Source organism: Coregonus lavaretus (assembly GCF_964263955.1).
Source record: "Coregonus lavaretus genome assembly, chromosome: 10".
NCBI lineage: Eukaryota > Metazoa > Chordata > Actinopteri > Salmoniformes > Salmonidae > Coregonus > Coregonus lavaretus.
This window is the reverse complement of record NC_139997.1, coordinates 13,152,798-13,168,843: the sequence shown is the minus strand read 5'-3', so window position 1 is coordinate 13,168,843 and position 16,046 is coordinate 13,152,798. Positions and strand designations below refer to the sequence as shown.

The 16,046-nt window shown below is 45.4% G+C and overlaps 1 protein-coding gene across 1 annotated transcript; it reads left to right on the top strand.

Moving 5' to 3' along the window:
- Positions 1-892: 892 nt before the first annotated feature.
- On the top strand, positions 893-15,003 carry LOC311136216 (B-cell CLL/lymphoma 7 protein family member A-like; the record flags this gene model as incomplete). The annotated part of the gene is made up of 6 exons (XM_084170334.1): positions 893-984; positions 2,101-2,185; positions 2,322-2,421; positions 2,698-2,847; positions 13,489-13,601; positions 13,889-15,003. 6 exons carry the CDS (start codon positions 893-895, stop codon positions 13,961-13,963), a joined length of 615 nt encoding a protein of 204 aa, XP_084026460.1. The 3' UTR covers positions 13,964-15,003.
- Positions 15,004-16,046: the final 1,043 nt, after the last annotated feature.

Below are 16,046 nucleotides of genomic sequence, written 5' to 3'. Positions count from 1 at the left end.
AAAAATAAAAATAAAAAATAATAATATTGTGCACTGGGCCTTTACTAGTCCTGTGTTAGGGCCTGCTATAGACGTCTCTAGCTCGGGCAAAAAAAATAATATTCTCAGCACCCTCACCCCAAACGGCTATGTTTAGATACACATGATATCAACACCATACCACTCCTGGTTACTTTGACTGCATCCACTTTTCCCAACGCCTTCTTCACCATTCTCGTGATTTCAAAAGAGTTTCCCAAATTAACATCCTTATCCAAAAAAAGTACTCCACCAGAGTCATTTTCCACAACAATTTTAGCCCTTTTTGTTCCATTCTTGGACTTCAATATTGTCCACTTATCTTTCTCACTAACTGTGCTCGATGCACTTTCAGCTTCAAACAACACTTCTGCTTCATCATCCCAATTTCTTCCCCCTTCGTTCATCCCCAGTAACTTCCAAGGAAAAATTCACACCTGGCCTGCCCTTTTATGGCAGTATGCCCATATGTGGTACTAAGTCGCACCGAAGATTGTATGGTACGTCTGGAAAGCCAAGATCCCCACCTTTCAGGAGACACCCTATATTCACGGATAGGGGCTACCGTTCTCATTTTAGACGACATTTAATAAAAAATGGATATCAAAGTCCCCTATTTAGGGGACCCTACATTTATTAATATACCTAGAATAGTTTCAGGCAAAGTTTTCCCCAGTTGAGTTTCTGTTGCGTTGTTATCCTGTGTGGATCACAGGGCTAAACAGAGCGCCTCTATGCAGCTCTATTCGCGCCACTCCACTTGGCGCAGGCGCGCTGGCTCCTCTGTGCACCGTACTGTGTGTTTGCGTTGTGTATGAAGTCTGAACTGCCAGCGAGCTTTACTAAAATACATTCTAGACTTCCTACCGCGGCAATGTCGGGCAGGTCCGTCCGAGCCGAGACCCGGAGCAGGGCGAAAGATGACATCAAGCGGGTTATGGCTGCTATTGAGAAAGTACGGAAATGGTAAAAGAGGGGGAAAAAAACAAGTTTGTTACCTAACATGAGAAAAGCCTTGTCTGTTGGGAAGAAAAGAGGGAGATAGAATGAGCGAAAACGAATGAGCATGCAATTGAAAGACGGATGATATCTAAAGGGAATTTAGGAAAAATTATCCACTCAGATGCGGCAGGCGCACTCGTGGTATGCACGACCATGTATATCGAGTAGCCTACAAACCGAGATCCCTATGATTTTAGAGAATTTTCCATCAAGGTTTAATGTGGGTTGAACCCAGAAGCCATTTCGTTGCATTCACATGAAGCCATTCCTTTCTCCTGGCAGCTGTAGTGGCGGAGAGGGAGAGACCCGACTGTTTCAGAACACTGGCAAATCATTCAATAATACACTTCAGGACTATACGACTAGTAAGCTCTGGAGTCGCAGTAGTTTTTAGACCATCTGGAGTTTGAAATGATGGCGCTTTGGGTCGCCCTTTAAGTTGAATAGATGTTGCGCGGCTGGGAGAGAGAAGGAGTAGGGGTCGTGCATTGCTGAACACGCAGTCAGTCTCATTGTTTTTCAAAGCTTAGAAATACAACTGGATTTTTATTTTATTATTTCTAAATTATTTTTATGAACTTTATATCAAGGCAACCTTTTATTTTCACCAGTGGATTTGTTTGATTCGTTTACTTGATGAATTAAAATTGAGATTATTCACCCCCATGTCCCCATGAAATAATTCTGCTAAAACAATTGAAAACTTAATGTTAAAATACCCGTTGAATCAAAGTTATTTAGATGTTCAATTGTAATAGGCCCACATTTGTATTGAATCTGTCTGCTATTGCAAAAATGCATGTACTGTTTTATTATTATAATGTAAAAAGTCCTCATTGGTTTCAACCAGGAGTGATATGAACTATGTTATTCTATAAAAAAAAGTATGTGACTGTCTCCATGTTGTTGTTTATGTCTGACTGACCTTAGTCTGTATTGTGTTTTGTGTGATGCCCTGGTAGAGTTGCTATCACTAAAGGAACATTGAATGGGAATCGAAGTGAACCCTTTAATTATTTCTAAGCCTGTGTGTGTGTGTGTGTGTGTGTGTGTGTGTGTGTGTGTGTGTGTGTCTACCAGGGAGAAGAAATGGGTGACAGTTGGAGACACATCCCTGAGGATCTTCAAGTGGGTTCCAGTGACTGAGCCCAAAACAGCAGATGACGTACATAAGACACACCACAGCCTCATTCAAGTTCATTGTCTAGTTATTTTACAGAATACTCTCAGCATCTCAAACTCATGTCACGTCATTGTGTTGTATGTAAACAGTATTTCTGCCCCTGTCTGTTGTCTTGCAGAAGAAGAAGAAGAAGAAGAAGAAGGGGAAGGATGAGAAGTATGGGTCAGAATTGACCACACCAGAGAACAGCTCTTCTCCTGGGATGATGGACATGCATGGTGGGTAAAGCTCAATTCAGAGTCCATAGCCGCGGAACTCTGACGAACGGTCCATTATTACATATTTACAAACCTTATTTCATTGGCTGTTATCTAGTCGCGGCCATATCTCACAGTAAATCACACGGCTCCGGCTCCGCAGCTTTAAATTCTGTAGGACGCTTAACGTCCAGTGTGTGGGTCAGTGTGTATGCCTGTGGACCCAGAATGGAGTTAAAGGTTAAACAAATGTAAAACCTTTCTCTGTCTTATTCCCTCTCTCCTTCTCCCTCTCAGACGACAACAGTAACCAGAGTTCTATCGCTGATTCCTCCCCCGTCAAACAGGAAACCAGCAGCAGCACTAGCCCTGCCCCCGAACCCACCGCTGTATCCCACGGCGACAGCAGTGAGGCCAAGAGCGACCAGAGCCCTGACTGCAAGAGGGGTAAGACACACACCACCACCACCACCACGGGGAATCACGCTCAAATGCCCAGCCTGAAATCCCCTCCTGTTGTGGCCCATCCAAACACTTTTAATAGAACTGGATGGGTGAACCCTGTGGTAGGGTTTAGTGTATCTTCAATTGCTGTTTGGTTAGCTGGAGAGCTCCAGTCGTTAGGCCTGAAGTCACAGGGCTGTACTCAGAGGCTCATCACAGTGGGAGACTGTGGGAGAGAGAGAGAAGGAGAGAGAGTTATCTTTTCTACCCCGCTGAGAGAGAGAGGGAGTGCAGCTGTGACCAGACCCTCGGGGGTTCAACTGCCAACCCTCCATCTGCACCCCTACTAACAAGTCCTCTCTCAGCCTGGTACAAAATAGAACTCTCTCTTTATCCCCCCTCTTTCACTATTTGTCTCTTTCTCCCCCTCTCTCTCTTTGTCTCTCTACCCCTCTCTGTTTCTCTTTCTCCACCACTCTTTCTCCACCCCCCTCTTTCTCTCTCTCTCTCTCTCTCTCTCTCTCTCTCTCTCTCTCTCTCTCTCTCTCTCTCTCTCTCTCTCTCTCTCTTTCTCGCTCTCTCTCTCTCGTTCTCTCTCTCTACCCCTCTGTCTTTCTCTCTCTTTCTCGCTCTCTACCCCCTCTTTAAATTCCATTTTTTATTTTTTATTTAAGGTCTTTATTGGTATGGGAAACGTATGTTAACATTGCCAAAGCAAGTGAAGTAGATAGTAAACAAAAGTGAAATAAACAATAAATATGAACAGTAAACATTACACTCAGAAGTTCCAAAAGAATAAAGACATTTCAAATGTCATATTATGTATATATACGGTGTTGTAACAATGTGCAAATAGTTAAAGTACAAATGGGAAAATAAATAAACATAAATATGGGTTGTATTTACAATGGTGTTTGTTCTTCACTGGTTGCCCTTTTCTTGTAGATAAGGGAGTTTATCAAAATTGGGTTTGTTTTCAAATTCTTTGTGGTTCTCTGTAATCTGAGGGAAATATGTGTCTCTAATATGGTCATACATTTGGCAGGAGGTTAGGAAGTGCAGCTCAGTTTCCACCTCATTTTGTGGGCAGTGTGCACATAGCCTGTCTTCTCTTGAGAGCCAGGTCTGCCTACGGCGGCCTTTCTCAATAGCAAGGCTATGCTCACTGAGTCTGTACATAGTCAAAGCTTTCCTTAAGTTTGGGTCAGTCACAGTGGTCAGGTATTCTGCCACTGTGTACTCTCGGTTTAGGGCCAAATAGCATTCTAGTTTGCTCTGTTTTTTTGTTAATTTCTTCCAATGTGTCAAGTAATTCTCTTTTTGTTTTCTCATGATTTGGTTGGGTCTAATTGTGTTATTGTTGTTGTTGTCCTGGGGCTCTGTGGGGTCTGTTTGTGTTTGTGAACAGAGCCTCAGGACCAGCTAACTTAGGGGACTCTTCTCCAAGTTCATCTCTCTGTAGGTGATGGCTTTGTTATGGAAGGTTTGGGAATCGCTTCCTTTTAAGTGGTTATAGAATTTAACGGCTCTTTTCTGGATTTTGATAATTAGTGGGTATCGGCCTAATTCTGCTCTGCATGCATTATTTGGTGTTTTTCGTTGTACACTGAGGATATTTTTGCAGAATTCTGCATGCAGAGTCTCAATTTGGTGTTTGTCCCATTTTGTGAATTCTTGTTGGTGAGCGGACCCCAGACCTCACAAACATAAAGGGCAATGGGTTCTATAACTGATTCAAGTATTTTTAGCCAGATCCTAATTGGTATGTCGAATTTTATGTTCCTTTTGATGGCATAGAAGGCCTTTCTTGCCTTGTCTCTCAGATCGTTCACAGCTTTGTAGAAGTTACCTGTGGCGCTGATGTTTAGGCTGAGGTATGTATAGTTTTTTGTGTGCTCTAGGGCAACGGTGTCTAGATGGAATTTGTATTTGTGGTCCTGGCAACTGGACCTTTTTTGGAACACCATTATTTTTGTCTTACTGAGGTTTACTGTCAGGGCCCAGGTCTGACAGAATCTGTGCAGAAGATCTAGGTGCTGCTGTAGGCCCTCCTTGGTTGGTGACAGAAGCACCAGATCATCAGCAAACAGTAGACATTTGACTTCAGATTCTAGTAGGGTGAGGCCGGGTGCTGCAGACTGTTCTAGTGCCCTCGCCAATTCGTTGATATATATGTTGAAGAGGGTGGGGCTTAAACTGCATCCCTGTCTCACCCCACGGCCCTGTGGAAAGAAATTTTTTTTTTTTTTTGCCAATTTTAACCGCACACTTGTTGTTCGTGTACATGGATTTTATAATGTCGTATGTTTTTCCCCCAACCCCACTTTCCATCAATTTGTATAGCAGACCCTCATGCCAAATTGAGTCAAAAGCTTTTTTGAAATCAACAAAGCATGAGAAGACTTTGCCTTTGTTTTGGTTTGTTTGTTTGTCAATTAGGGTGTGTAGGGTGAATACGTGGTCTGTCGTACGGTAATTTGGTAAAAAGCCAATTTGACATTTGCTCAGTACATTGTTTTCATTGAGGAAATGAACTAGTCTGCTGTTAATGATAATGTAGAGGATTTTCCCAAGGTTGCTGTTGACGCATATCCCATGGTAGTTATTGGGGTCAAATTTGTCTCCACTTTTGTGGATTGGGGTGATCAGTCCTTGGTTCCAAATATTGGGGAATATGCCAGAGCTAAGGATGATGTTAAAGAGTTTAAGTATAGCCAATTGGAATTTGTGGTCTGTATATTTTATAATTTCATTGAGGATACCATCAACACCACAGGCCTTTTTGGGTTGGAGGGTTTGTATTTTGTCCTGTAGTTCATTCAATGTAATTGGAGAATCCAGTGGGTTCTGGTAGTCTTTAATAGTTGATTTTAAGATTTGCATTTGATCATGTATATTTTTTTGCTGTTTGTTCTTTGTTATAGCGCCAAAAAGATTGAAGTGGTTTACCCATACATCTCCGTTTTGGATAGATAGCTCTTCGTGTTGTTGTTTGTTTAGTGTTTTCCAATTTTCCCAGAAGTGGTTAGAGTCTATGGATTCTTCAATGACATTGAGCTGATTTCTGACATGCTGTTCCTTCTTTTTCCGTAGTGTATTTCTGTATTGTTTTAGTGATTCACCATAGTGAAGACGTAGGCTCAGGTTTTCTGGGTCTCTATGTTTTTGGTTGGAAAGGTTTCTCAATTTCTTTCTTAGGTTTTTGCATTCTTCATCAAACCATTTGTCACTGTTGTTACTTTTCTTCGGTTTTCTGTTAGAGATTTTTAGATTTGATAGGGAAGCTGAGAGGTCAAATATACTGTTTAGGTTTTCTACTGCCAAGTTTACACCTACACTATTACAGTGGAACGTTTTGTCCAGGAAGTTGTCTAGAAGGGATTTAATTTGTTGTTGCCTAATTGTTTTTTAGTAGGTTTCGACACTACTTTCCTTCCATCTATAGCATTTCTTAATATTATTCAGTTCCTTTGGCTTTGATGCCTCATGATTGAGTATTGCTCTGTTCAAGTAGACTGTGATTTTGCTGTGGTCTGATAGGGGTGTCAGTGGGCTGACTGTGAACGCTCTGAGAGACTCTGGGTTGAGGTCAGTGATAAAGTAGTCTACAGTATTACTGCCAAGAGATGAGCTATAGGTGTACCTACCATAGGAGTCCCCTTGAAGCCTACATTGACTATGTACATACCCAGCGTGCGACAGAGCTGCAGGAGTTGTGACCAGTTTCTGTTGGTTATGTTGTCGTAGTTGTGCCTAGAGGGGCATATGGGGGAGGGAATGCTGTCACCTCCAGGTAGGTGTTTGTCCCCCTGTGTGCTGAGGGTGTCAGGTTCTTGTCCAGTTCTGGCATTTAGGTCGCCACAGACTAGTACATGTCCCTGGGTCTGGAAATGATTGATTTCCCCCTCCAGGATGGAGAAGCAGTCTTCATTAAAGTATGGGGCTTCTAGTGGGGGGATATAGGTAGCACACAGGAGGACATTTTTCTCTGTTGAGATAATTTCCTTTTGAATTTCTAGCCAAATGTAAAATGTTCCTGTTTTGATTAATTTAATAGAGTGAGTTAGGTATGCTCTATACCAAATTAGCATACCCCCTGAGTCCCTTCCCTGTTTCACACCTGGTAGTTCGGTGGATGGGACTACCAGCTCTCTGTAACCTAGAGGGCAACCAGTGGGTCCATCTCCTCTATACCATGTTACTTGTAGGATGACAATGTCTGTATTTCCGATTTCTTTGGTGAAGTCCAGGTTCCTGCTCTTTAGGCCAAAGGCAGATGACCTCAGGCCTTGGATATTCCAGGATTAAATAGTGAAGGCTTTGTGTTCCATAAAGTGTCTAATGTTGCTGGTCGTGTGGTTTGGCCTCTCTCTCTAACAATCTCTATACTGCTCTCTTTCTCTACCCCTCTGCCTTTCTCTCTCTCTCTCTCTTTCTCTCTCTCTCTCTCTCTCTCTCTCTCTCTCTCTCTCTCTCTCTCTCTCTCTCTCTCTCTCTCTCTCTCTCTCTCTCTCTCTCTCTCTCTCTCTCTCTCTCTCTCTCTCTCTCTCTCTCTCTCTCTCTCTCTCTCTCTCTCTCTCTCTCTCTCTCTCTCTCTCTCTCTCTCTCTCTCTCTCTCTCTCTCTCTCTCTCTACCCGACTGTCTTTCTCTCTACAGCTCTCTTTCTCTACGCCCCCTCTCTCTCTACGCCCCCTCTCTCTCTACGCCCCCTCTCTCTCTACGCCCCCTCTCTCTCTACGCCCCCTCTCTCTCTACGCCCCCTCTCTCTCTCTCTCTCTCTCTCTCTCTCTCTCTCTCTCTCTTCTCTCTACCCCTCTTTCTCTCTATATATTTATTACTCTCTCCCAGTCATGCATTTTTATCTGAGCACAAGTCATTACTCCATATCACCACACAGAAGCATTAATCCTTTCCAGTTACCCTTGACTTGAGTTGATTACAAGTAGCAAATAAAAGTGAACACATGAATACTCAACAGTAGGTATTGTTACAGAAATAATGTATGATTTATCTGGCCTTTACTGGTTCTAACAGCAGACCTATAAGCTTGCTGCCAGCTCTTAGCAAACTACCCCTTACAAATACAATGCTATTTGTAAGGGCACTCAACATGTACTGCACTGACACAAATGACTGATGATTTGTTGAAGGAAATTGATAAAAAGATTGTGGGAGCTGTACTGTTAGATTTCAGTGCAGCCTTTGATATTATTGACCATAACCTGTTCTTGAAAAAACATATGTGTTATGGCTTTTCAACCTCTGCCATATCGTGGATTCAGAGCTATCTATCTAATAGAACTCAAGGGGTTTTCTTTAATGGAAGCTTCTCTAATGTCAAACAGCAGCTCTCTAGGCCCTCTACCCTTTTTTTTTTACCAATGACCTGCCACTGGCATTAAACAAAGCATGTGTGTGTCACGCCCTGGCTCTGGGGACTCTTAAATGTTGAGCCAGGGTGTGTCGTTTCTATGTTTAGTTTTCTATGTTGAGTTTCTAGATCGTGTAGATCTATGTTGGCCAGGGTGGTTCCCAATCAGAGGCAGCTGTAGCTCGTTGTCTCTGATTGGGGACCATACTTAGGCAGCCGTTTGGCACCAGTCTGTGTGGGATCTTGTTCCGTATAGGTATGTTATTAGTCTATCTTGGACTTCACGTATCGTTTGTTTGTTGTTTTGTTCGTGTTCAGTACTTTAATAAATATGTATGCTTATCACGCTGCGCCTTGGTCCGTCTCATCCGTAAACGATCGTGACAGAAGATCCCACCTCACGAGGACCAAGCAGCGAGCCCAGGAAGAGAGAATAGCGATGTCTCAGGTGGGCAAATGGTGGTCATGGGAGGAGATATTCGCGGGGAAAGGGCCATGGGCGAAGGTAAATGCCCAGGCAGGAGAGGAGAAACGGCGCCAACCGTGCCGACGACGGACACCCGAGAGGCAACCCCAATAAAACATTTTTGGGGGGCACACGGTGTGGACGACGAGGCAGCAGGAGGCAGCGACAGGGCGAATCTGCAGGTTAGGAGAGGAGGCCACAAGGTTACGGGGGCGATTGGTCCAGAGGGAGCAGGAGTTAATTGGTCAGAGGGAGGAGCTACAGAAGGCGATAAGGGAGAAGGAGAGTGTAGAGGCACGGCGAGAGGAGCTGGTTAGGCAGCAGAAGGAGCGGGGGTTTATAAGGGAACCCAGTCCCGCTCCTCGCACCACGCAAGTGGTGTGTGTCGCCAGTCCGGTCCGGCCCGTTCCTGATCCCCGCACTAAGCCAGTGGTATGTGATCCCAGTACGGCCCGACCCATTCCTGCTTCCCGCACAAGGCCAGTGGTGTGTGTTCCCAGTACGGTCCGGCCCGTTCCTGCTCCCCGCACCAAGTCAGTGGTGCGTGTCACCAGCCCGGTCCGGCCTGTTCCTGTCCCTCGCGCCAAGCCAGTGGTGTGCGTCGCCAGCCCGGTCCGGCCTGTTCCTGTCCCTCGCACCAAGCCAGTGGTGCGCGTCGCCAGCCCGGTCCGGCCTGTTCCTGTCCCTCGCGCCAAGCCAGTGGTGCGCGCCGCCAGCCCGGTCCGGCCTGTTCCTGCCCCTCGCGCCAAGCCAGTGGTGCGCGTCGCCAGCCCGGTCCGGCCTGTTCCTGCCCCTCGCACCAAGCCAGTGGTGCGCGTCGCCAGCCCGGTCCGGCCCGTTCCTGCTCCCCGCACCAAGCCAGTGGTGCGCGTCGCCAGCCCGGTCCGGCCCGTTCCTGCCCCTCGCACCAAGCCAGTAGTGCGCGTCGCCAGCCCGGTCCGACCTGTTCCTGCCCCTCGCACCAAGCCAGTGGTGCGCGTCGCCAGCCCGGTCCGGTCCGTTCCTGCTCCCCGCACCAAGCCAGTGGTGCGCGTCGCCAGCCCGGTCCGGCCTGTTCCTGCCCCTCGCACCAAGCCAGTGGTGCGCGTCGTCAGCCCGGTCCGGCCCGTTCCTGCTCCCCGCACCAAGCCAGTGGTGCGCGTCGTCAGCCCGGTACGGCCCGTTTCTTCTCCCTGCACCAAGCCAGTGGTGCGCGTTGTCAGCCCGGTCCGGCCCGTTCCTGCTCCCCGCACCAAGCCAGTGGTGCGTGTGTCCAGTCCGGCACGGCCCGTGCCTGTTCCAGAGCCAGAGCAATCCGCTCCACCGGGGTCCGGTCCAACTCCAGTCAGCGGATCCACTCCGGAGCCAGAGCAATCCGCTCCACCGGTGCCCAGTCCAGCTCCGGCCAGCGGCTCCAGTCCGGAGCCTGTACAGTTCGATCCACCGTCGTCGGGTCCAGCTCCAGTCAGCGGTGCCAGACCAGACCAGGGGCGCAACAGGGAGGTGGAGAGAAAGTGGTGGTTACGCCCGGAGCCGGATCCGCCTCCGAGGCGGAATGCCCACCCGGCCCCTACCCTGTTATGTTTATGGGGCGCGGTCGGAGTCTGCACCTTTGGGGGGGGGGGGTACTGTCACGCCCTGGCTCTGGGGACTCTTAAATGTTGAGCCAGGGTGTGTAGTTTCTATGTTTAGTTTTCTATGTTGAGTTTCTAGATCGTGTAGATCTATGTTGGCCAGGGTGGTTCCCAATCAGAGGCAGCTGTAGCTCGTTGTCTCTGATTGGGGACCATACTTAGGCAGCCGTTTGGCACCAGTCTGTGTGGGATCTTGTTCCGTATAGGTATGTTATTAGTCTACCTTGGACTTCACGTATCGTTTGTTTGTTGTTTTGTTCGTGTTCAGTACTTTAATAAATATGTACGCTTATCACGCTGCGCCTTGGTCCGTCTCATCCGTAAACGATCGTGACAGTGTGTCCATGTATGCTGATGATTCAACCATATACGCATCAGCAACCACAGCTAATGAAGTCACTGAAACCCTTAACAAAGAGTTGCAGTCTGTTTTGGAATGGGTGGCCAGTAATAAACTGGTCCTGAACATCTCTAAAACTAAGAGCATTATATTTTGGTACAAATCATACCGTAAGTTCTAGACCTCAGCTGAATCTGGTAATGTGGTTGTTGAACAAGTTGAGGAGACTAAATTACTTGGCGTTACCTTAGACTGTAAACTGTCATGGTCAAAACATGTAGATTCAATGGTTGTAAAGATGGGGAGAGGTCTGTCCGTAATAAAGAGATGCTCTGCTTTTTTGACACCACACTCCAAAAAGCAATCCTGCAGGCTCTAGTTTGGTCTTATCTTGATTATTGTCCAGTCTTGTGGTTGAGTGCTGCAAGGAAAGACCTAGTTAAGCTGCAGCTGGCCCAGAACAGAGCGGCACGTCTTGCTCTTCATTGTAATCAGAGGGCTGATATAAATACTATGCATGCCAGTCTCTCTTGGTTAAGAGTTGAGGAGAGACTGACTGCATCACTTCTTCTTTTTATAAGTAACATGAATGTGTTGAAAATCCCAAATTGTTTGCATAGTCAACTTACACACAGCTCTGACACACACACTTACCCCACCAGACATGTCACCAGGGGTCTTTTCACAGTCCCCAAATCCAGAACAAATTCAAGAAAGCGTACAGTATTATATAGAGCCATTATTGCATGGAACTCTGTTCCATCTCATATTGCTCAAGTGAACAGCAAACCTGCTTTACAAAAACAGATAAAGCAACACTTCACGGCACAACGCTTCTCCCCTATTTGACCTAGATAGTTTGTGTGTACAGTGGGGAAAAAAAGTATTTAGTCAGCCACCAATTGTGCAAGTTCTCCCACTTAAAAAGATGAGAGAGGCCTGTAATTTTCATCATAGGTACACGTCAACTATGACAGACAAAATGAGAAAAACAAATCCAGAAAATCACATTGTAGGATTTTTAATGAATTTATTTGCAAATTATGGTGGAAAATAAGTATTTGGTCAATAACAAAAGTTTCTCAATACTTTGTTATATACCCTTTGTTGGCAATGACACAGGTCAAACGTTTTCTGTAAGTCTTCACAAGGTTTTCACACACTGTTGCTGGTATTTTGGCCCATTCCTCCATGCAGATCTCCTCTAGAGCAGTGATGTTTTGGGGCTGTCGCTGGGCAACACGGACTTTCAACTCCCTCCAAAGATTTTCTATGGGGTTGAGATCTGGAGACTGGCTAGGCCACTCCAGGACCTTGAAATGCTTCTTATGAAGCCACTCCTTCGTTGCCCGGGCGGTGTGTTTGGGATCATTGTCATGCTGAAAGACCCAGCCACGTTTCATCTTCAATGCCCTTGCTGATGGAAGGAGGTTTTCACTCAAAATCTTCACGATACATGGCCCCATTCATTCTTTCCTTTACACGGATCAGTCGTCCTGGTCCCTTTGCAGAAAAACAGCCCCAAAGCATGATGTTTCCACCCCCATGCTTCACAGTAGGTATGGTGTTCTTTGGATGCAACTCAGCATTCTTTGTCCTCCAAACACGACGAGTTGAGTTTTTACCAAAAAGTTCTATTTTGGTTTCATCTGACCATATGACATTCTCCCAATCCTCTTCTGGATCATCCAAATGCACTCTAGCAAACTTCAGACGGGCCTGGACATGTACTGGCTTAAGCAGGGGGACACGTCTAGCACTGCAGGATTTGAGTCGCTGGCGGCGTAGTGTGTTACTGATGGTAGGCTTTGTTACTTTGGTCCCAGCTCTCTGCAGGTCATTCACTAGGTCCCCCCGTGTGGTTCTGGGATTTTTGCTCACCGTTCTTGTGATCATTTTGACCCCACGGGGTGAGATCTTGCATGGAGCCCCAGATCGAGGGAGATTATCAGTGGTCTTGTATGTCTTCCATTTCCTAATAATTGCTCCCACAGTTGATTTCTTCAAACCAAGCTGCTTACCTATTGCAGATTCAGTCTTCCCAGCCTGGTGCAGGTCTACAATTTTGTTTCTGGTGTCCTTTGACAGCTCTTTGGTCTTGGCCATAGTGGAGTTTGGAGTGTGACTGTTTGAGGATGTGGACAGGTGTCTTTTATACTGATAACAAGTTCAAACAGGTGCCATTAATACAGGTAACGATTGGAGGACAGATGAGCCTCTTAAAGAAGAAGTTACAGGTCTGTGAGAGCCAGAAATCTTGCTTGTTTGTAGGTGACCAAATACTTATTTTCCACCATCATTTGCAAATAAATTCATTAAAAATACTACAATGTGATTTTCTGGATTTGTCTGTCATAGTTGACGTGTACCTATGATGAAAATTACAGGCCTCTCTCATCTTTTTAAGTGGGAGAACTTGCACAATTGGTGGCTGACTAAATACTTTTTTCCCCCACTGTATGTATTGATATGTTGGCTACGTGTGCCTTTTGTAAAAAAAAATAACAAATAGAAAAGTGTAGTTCTGTTCTTGAGCTGTTGTCTATTAATGTTCTGTATTATGTCATGTTTTGTGTGGACCCCAGAAAGAGTAGCTGCTGCTTTTGCAACAGCTAATGGGGTTCCTAATAAAATACCAATACCAATTGATGTTCAAATATACAAATCAAATGTATTTATAAAGCCCTTTTTACACCAGAAGATGTCACAAAATGCTATACAGAAACCCAGCCTAAAACCCCAAACAGCAAGCAATGCAGATATACAGACAGTCATTCAACAGTAGAACATCTGACAGTGACTGACTGGTTTAATAGGTATTTAATGTGGTGTGTTATTGTGTGTTTGGTGCAGCGAAGAGCAACCCATCCACTGAGGGCTCAGAGAGAGGACAGAGGGACAAGAGAGACAGCAGCCAGACTTCCTCGGGAGAAAAGGACACCTCAGACAGCCGCAAAGCCACTCAGGTAGTCTACTCTATATTCCACCATATACCCTGGCCAATCTGGTACTGTATATTCTACTATATTCTACTCTTCCTCCACGAATAATATGAGTGGTCTGAGGGAAAAATCAATGCCTCTTTTTATCCCATCCACATTTCTAAATGAATAAATGGACAAATAACTTCCTCAGATATGGTTGTGTTTGTATGTTTGTCGGTTGAAATAGCTAGGCAAGCTGTTACAGCCATGTTTCTGCTAAAACTCCATAATGTGACTGTGTGTTTCTGTGGTTGTGTCTGGGCTGGCAGGATCCGGAGGAAGAGGCTCCTCGCAGTAAGAAGAACAAGCAGGAGTCTCCATCTCAGGACTACGAGGAGAAATAGTCACGCTGCATCCTTTCTTCTCTCTATCCTCTTCCTCCCCTGCGTAGCCCCTAACAGTCCTCTGAGCAGAGGGAGAAAGGACTTTACCTCCCTTCACTGAGCCCCTCTTCTCTTCTTGCACACTCACTCCCTCACTAATGCCACGAGTAGCTCTATGATCCAGCCTGTTATCCCTTCCATGGCCAGGGGTGGCGCTGTGAGCTCAGCTGCGCACAGAAGAGAAACACAATTCTGACATTTTGACGCTACGGCGTCTCAAAATGAACAATCAGTACTATTGACGCTTTTTCAAAAAAGAAATTAAACGAAGGTCTTTTAAGGGATTATGCAAGCACACTTGTTCGTTTCGGCTAGCCGAGTTCGGCTAAGCGCCAGCCAAAGTTAAGCATGCTGACGCCTTAAGGGCGTCTTCTAACCCAGGAGCCACGTCAAACCTCCCCCTAACTCACCTCTGGTTGTTATGGTGTTTGTTTAGGACAGTTTCCGGTTGTTACGTTTAGTTTGGGGGTTGTTGTTTAGCTCAAAAGGGTCAATGCACTGTTAAGGTATAATGTCACAAAAACAACACACCATGGTGTTACTGCTGCTGTACTGGGTGTAGATTTGTGTCCTTTTTATATATATTTTTTTACTCGCTTTGTTTTCTAGAGGTAGAACAACACAGTGGTACTGGTCACATTTATGTTTTCCCGTAATCGTAAGGATAAGCTTGTAGCGTAGGTAGTGGTCCTCTGTAGCTCAGCTGGTAGAGCACGGCGCTTGTAACGCCAAGGTAGTGGGTTCGATCCCCGGGACCACCTATACACAAAAAAAATGTATGCACGCATGACTGTAAGTCGCTTTGGATAAAAGCGTCTGCTAAATGGCATATTATTATTATTATCTGAGGGTGTGCCTTGGTTGCTATAGTAAAACGTACTTAGTAGGTAAGACTGTTTTTTAACTACTTTTTTAGTGCCATGTTTTTATTTGCCTTATGTTTTAAACATGTCATTGAGTTGACACTAAATAATTGTATTAAATATTGACATTTAACTATGAACAACAGGTTAAGTTTCACATTGGTTACAGTTAGAAAGATGTCAACATCTACTGTATGTACCAAGCTGCATACAGTAGATGAAAACTACTGAACCATTTCTGCAAACCTTCTGAAAGCAGAATTTACTTTGAGAGAGTCATCAGCTTCCCACTAGCCTGGGTGCCAGTCTGTGTCTTTAACCAGCTCCTTTCCTACCAAAAGACATGATAACCACAAAAGAGTTGAGGAGTTCAGCAGAAACAGGATGGAATCCAGGCTAAATTCTCACTTGGTCAACAGCAATGACAGTTTTTATATGATGACATTCAAATCAAATCAAACATGCGCCGAATACAACAGGTGCAGACATTACAGTGAAATGCTTACTTACAGCCCTTAACCAACAGTGCATTTATTTTTAATAAAAAAGTAGAATAAAACAAAAAAAGTCTTGAGAAAAAAAGAGCAGAAGTAAAATAAAATAACAGTAGGGAGGCTATATATACAGGGGGGTACCGGTGCAGAGTCAATGTGCGGGGGCACCGGCTAGTTGAGGTAGTTAAAGTAATATGTACATGTGGGTAGAGTTAAAGTGACTATGCATAAATAATTAACAGAGTAGCAGCAGCGTAAAAAGATGGGGGTGGGGGGGGCAGTGCAAATAGTCTGGGTAGCCATGATTAGCTGTTCAGGAGTCTTATGGCTTGGGGGTAGAAGCTGTTGAGAAGTCTTTTGGACCTAGACTTGGCACTCCGGTACCGCTTGCTGTGCGGTAGCAGAGAGAACAGTCTATGACTAGGGTGGCTGGAGTCTTTGACAATTTTGAGGGCCTTCCTCTGACACCGCCTGGTATAGAGGTCCTGGAAGGCAGGAAGCTTGGCCCCAGTGATGTACTGGGCCGTACGCACTACCCTCTGTAGTGCCTTGCGGTCGGAGGACAAGCAGTTGCCATACCAGGCGGTGATGCAACCAGATTCTTATTAATAACATTCAGTTACAGTCTTCATTCTCATCTCTGTAGTTTAAATGTAATGTCTACTACTACTGTGTATTACCTTTATA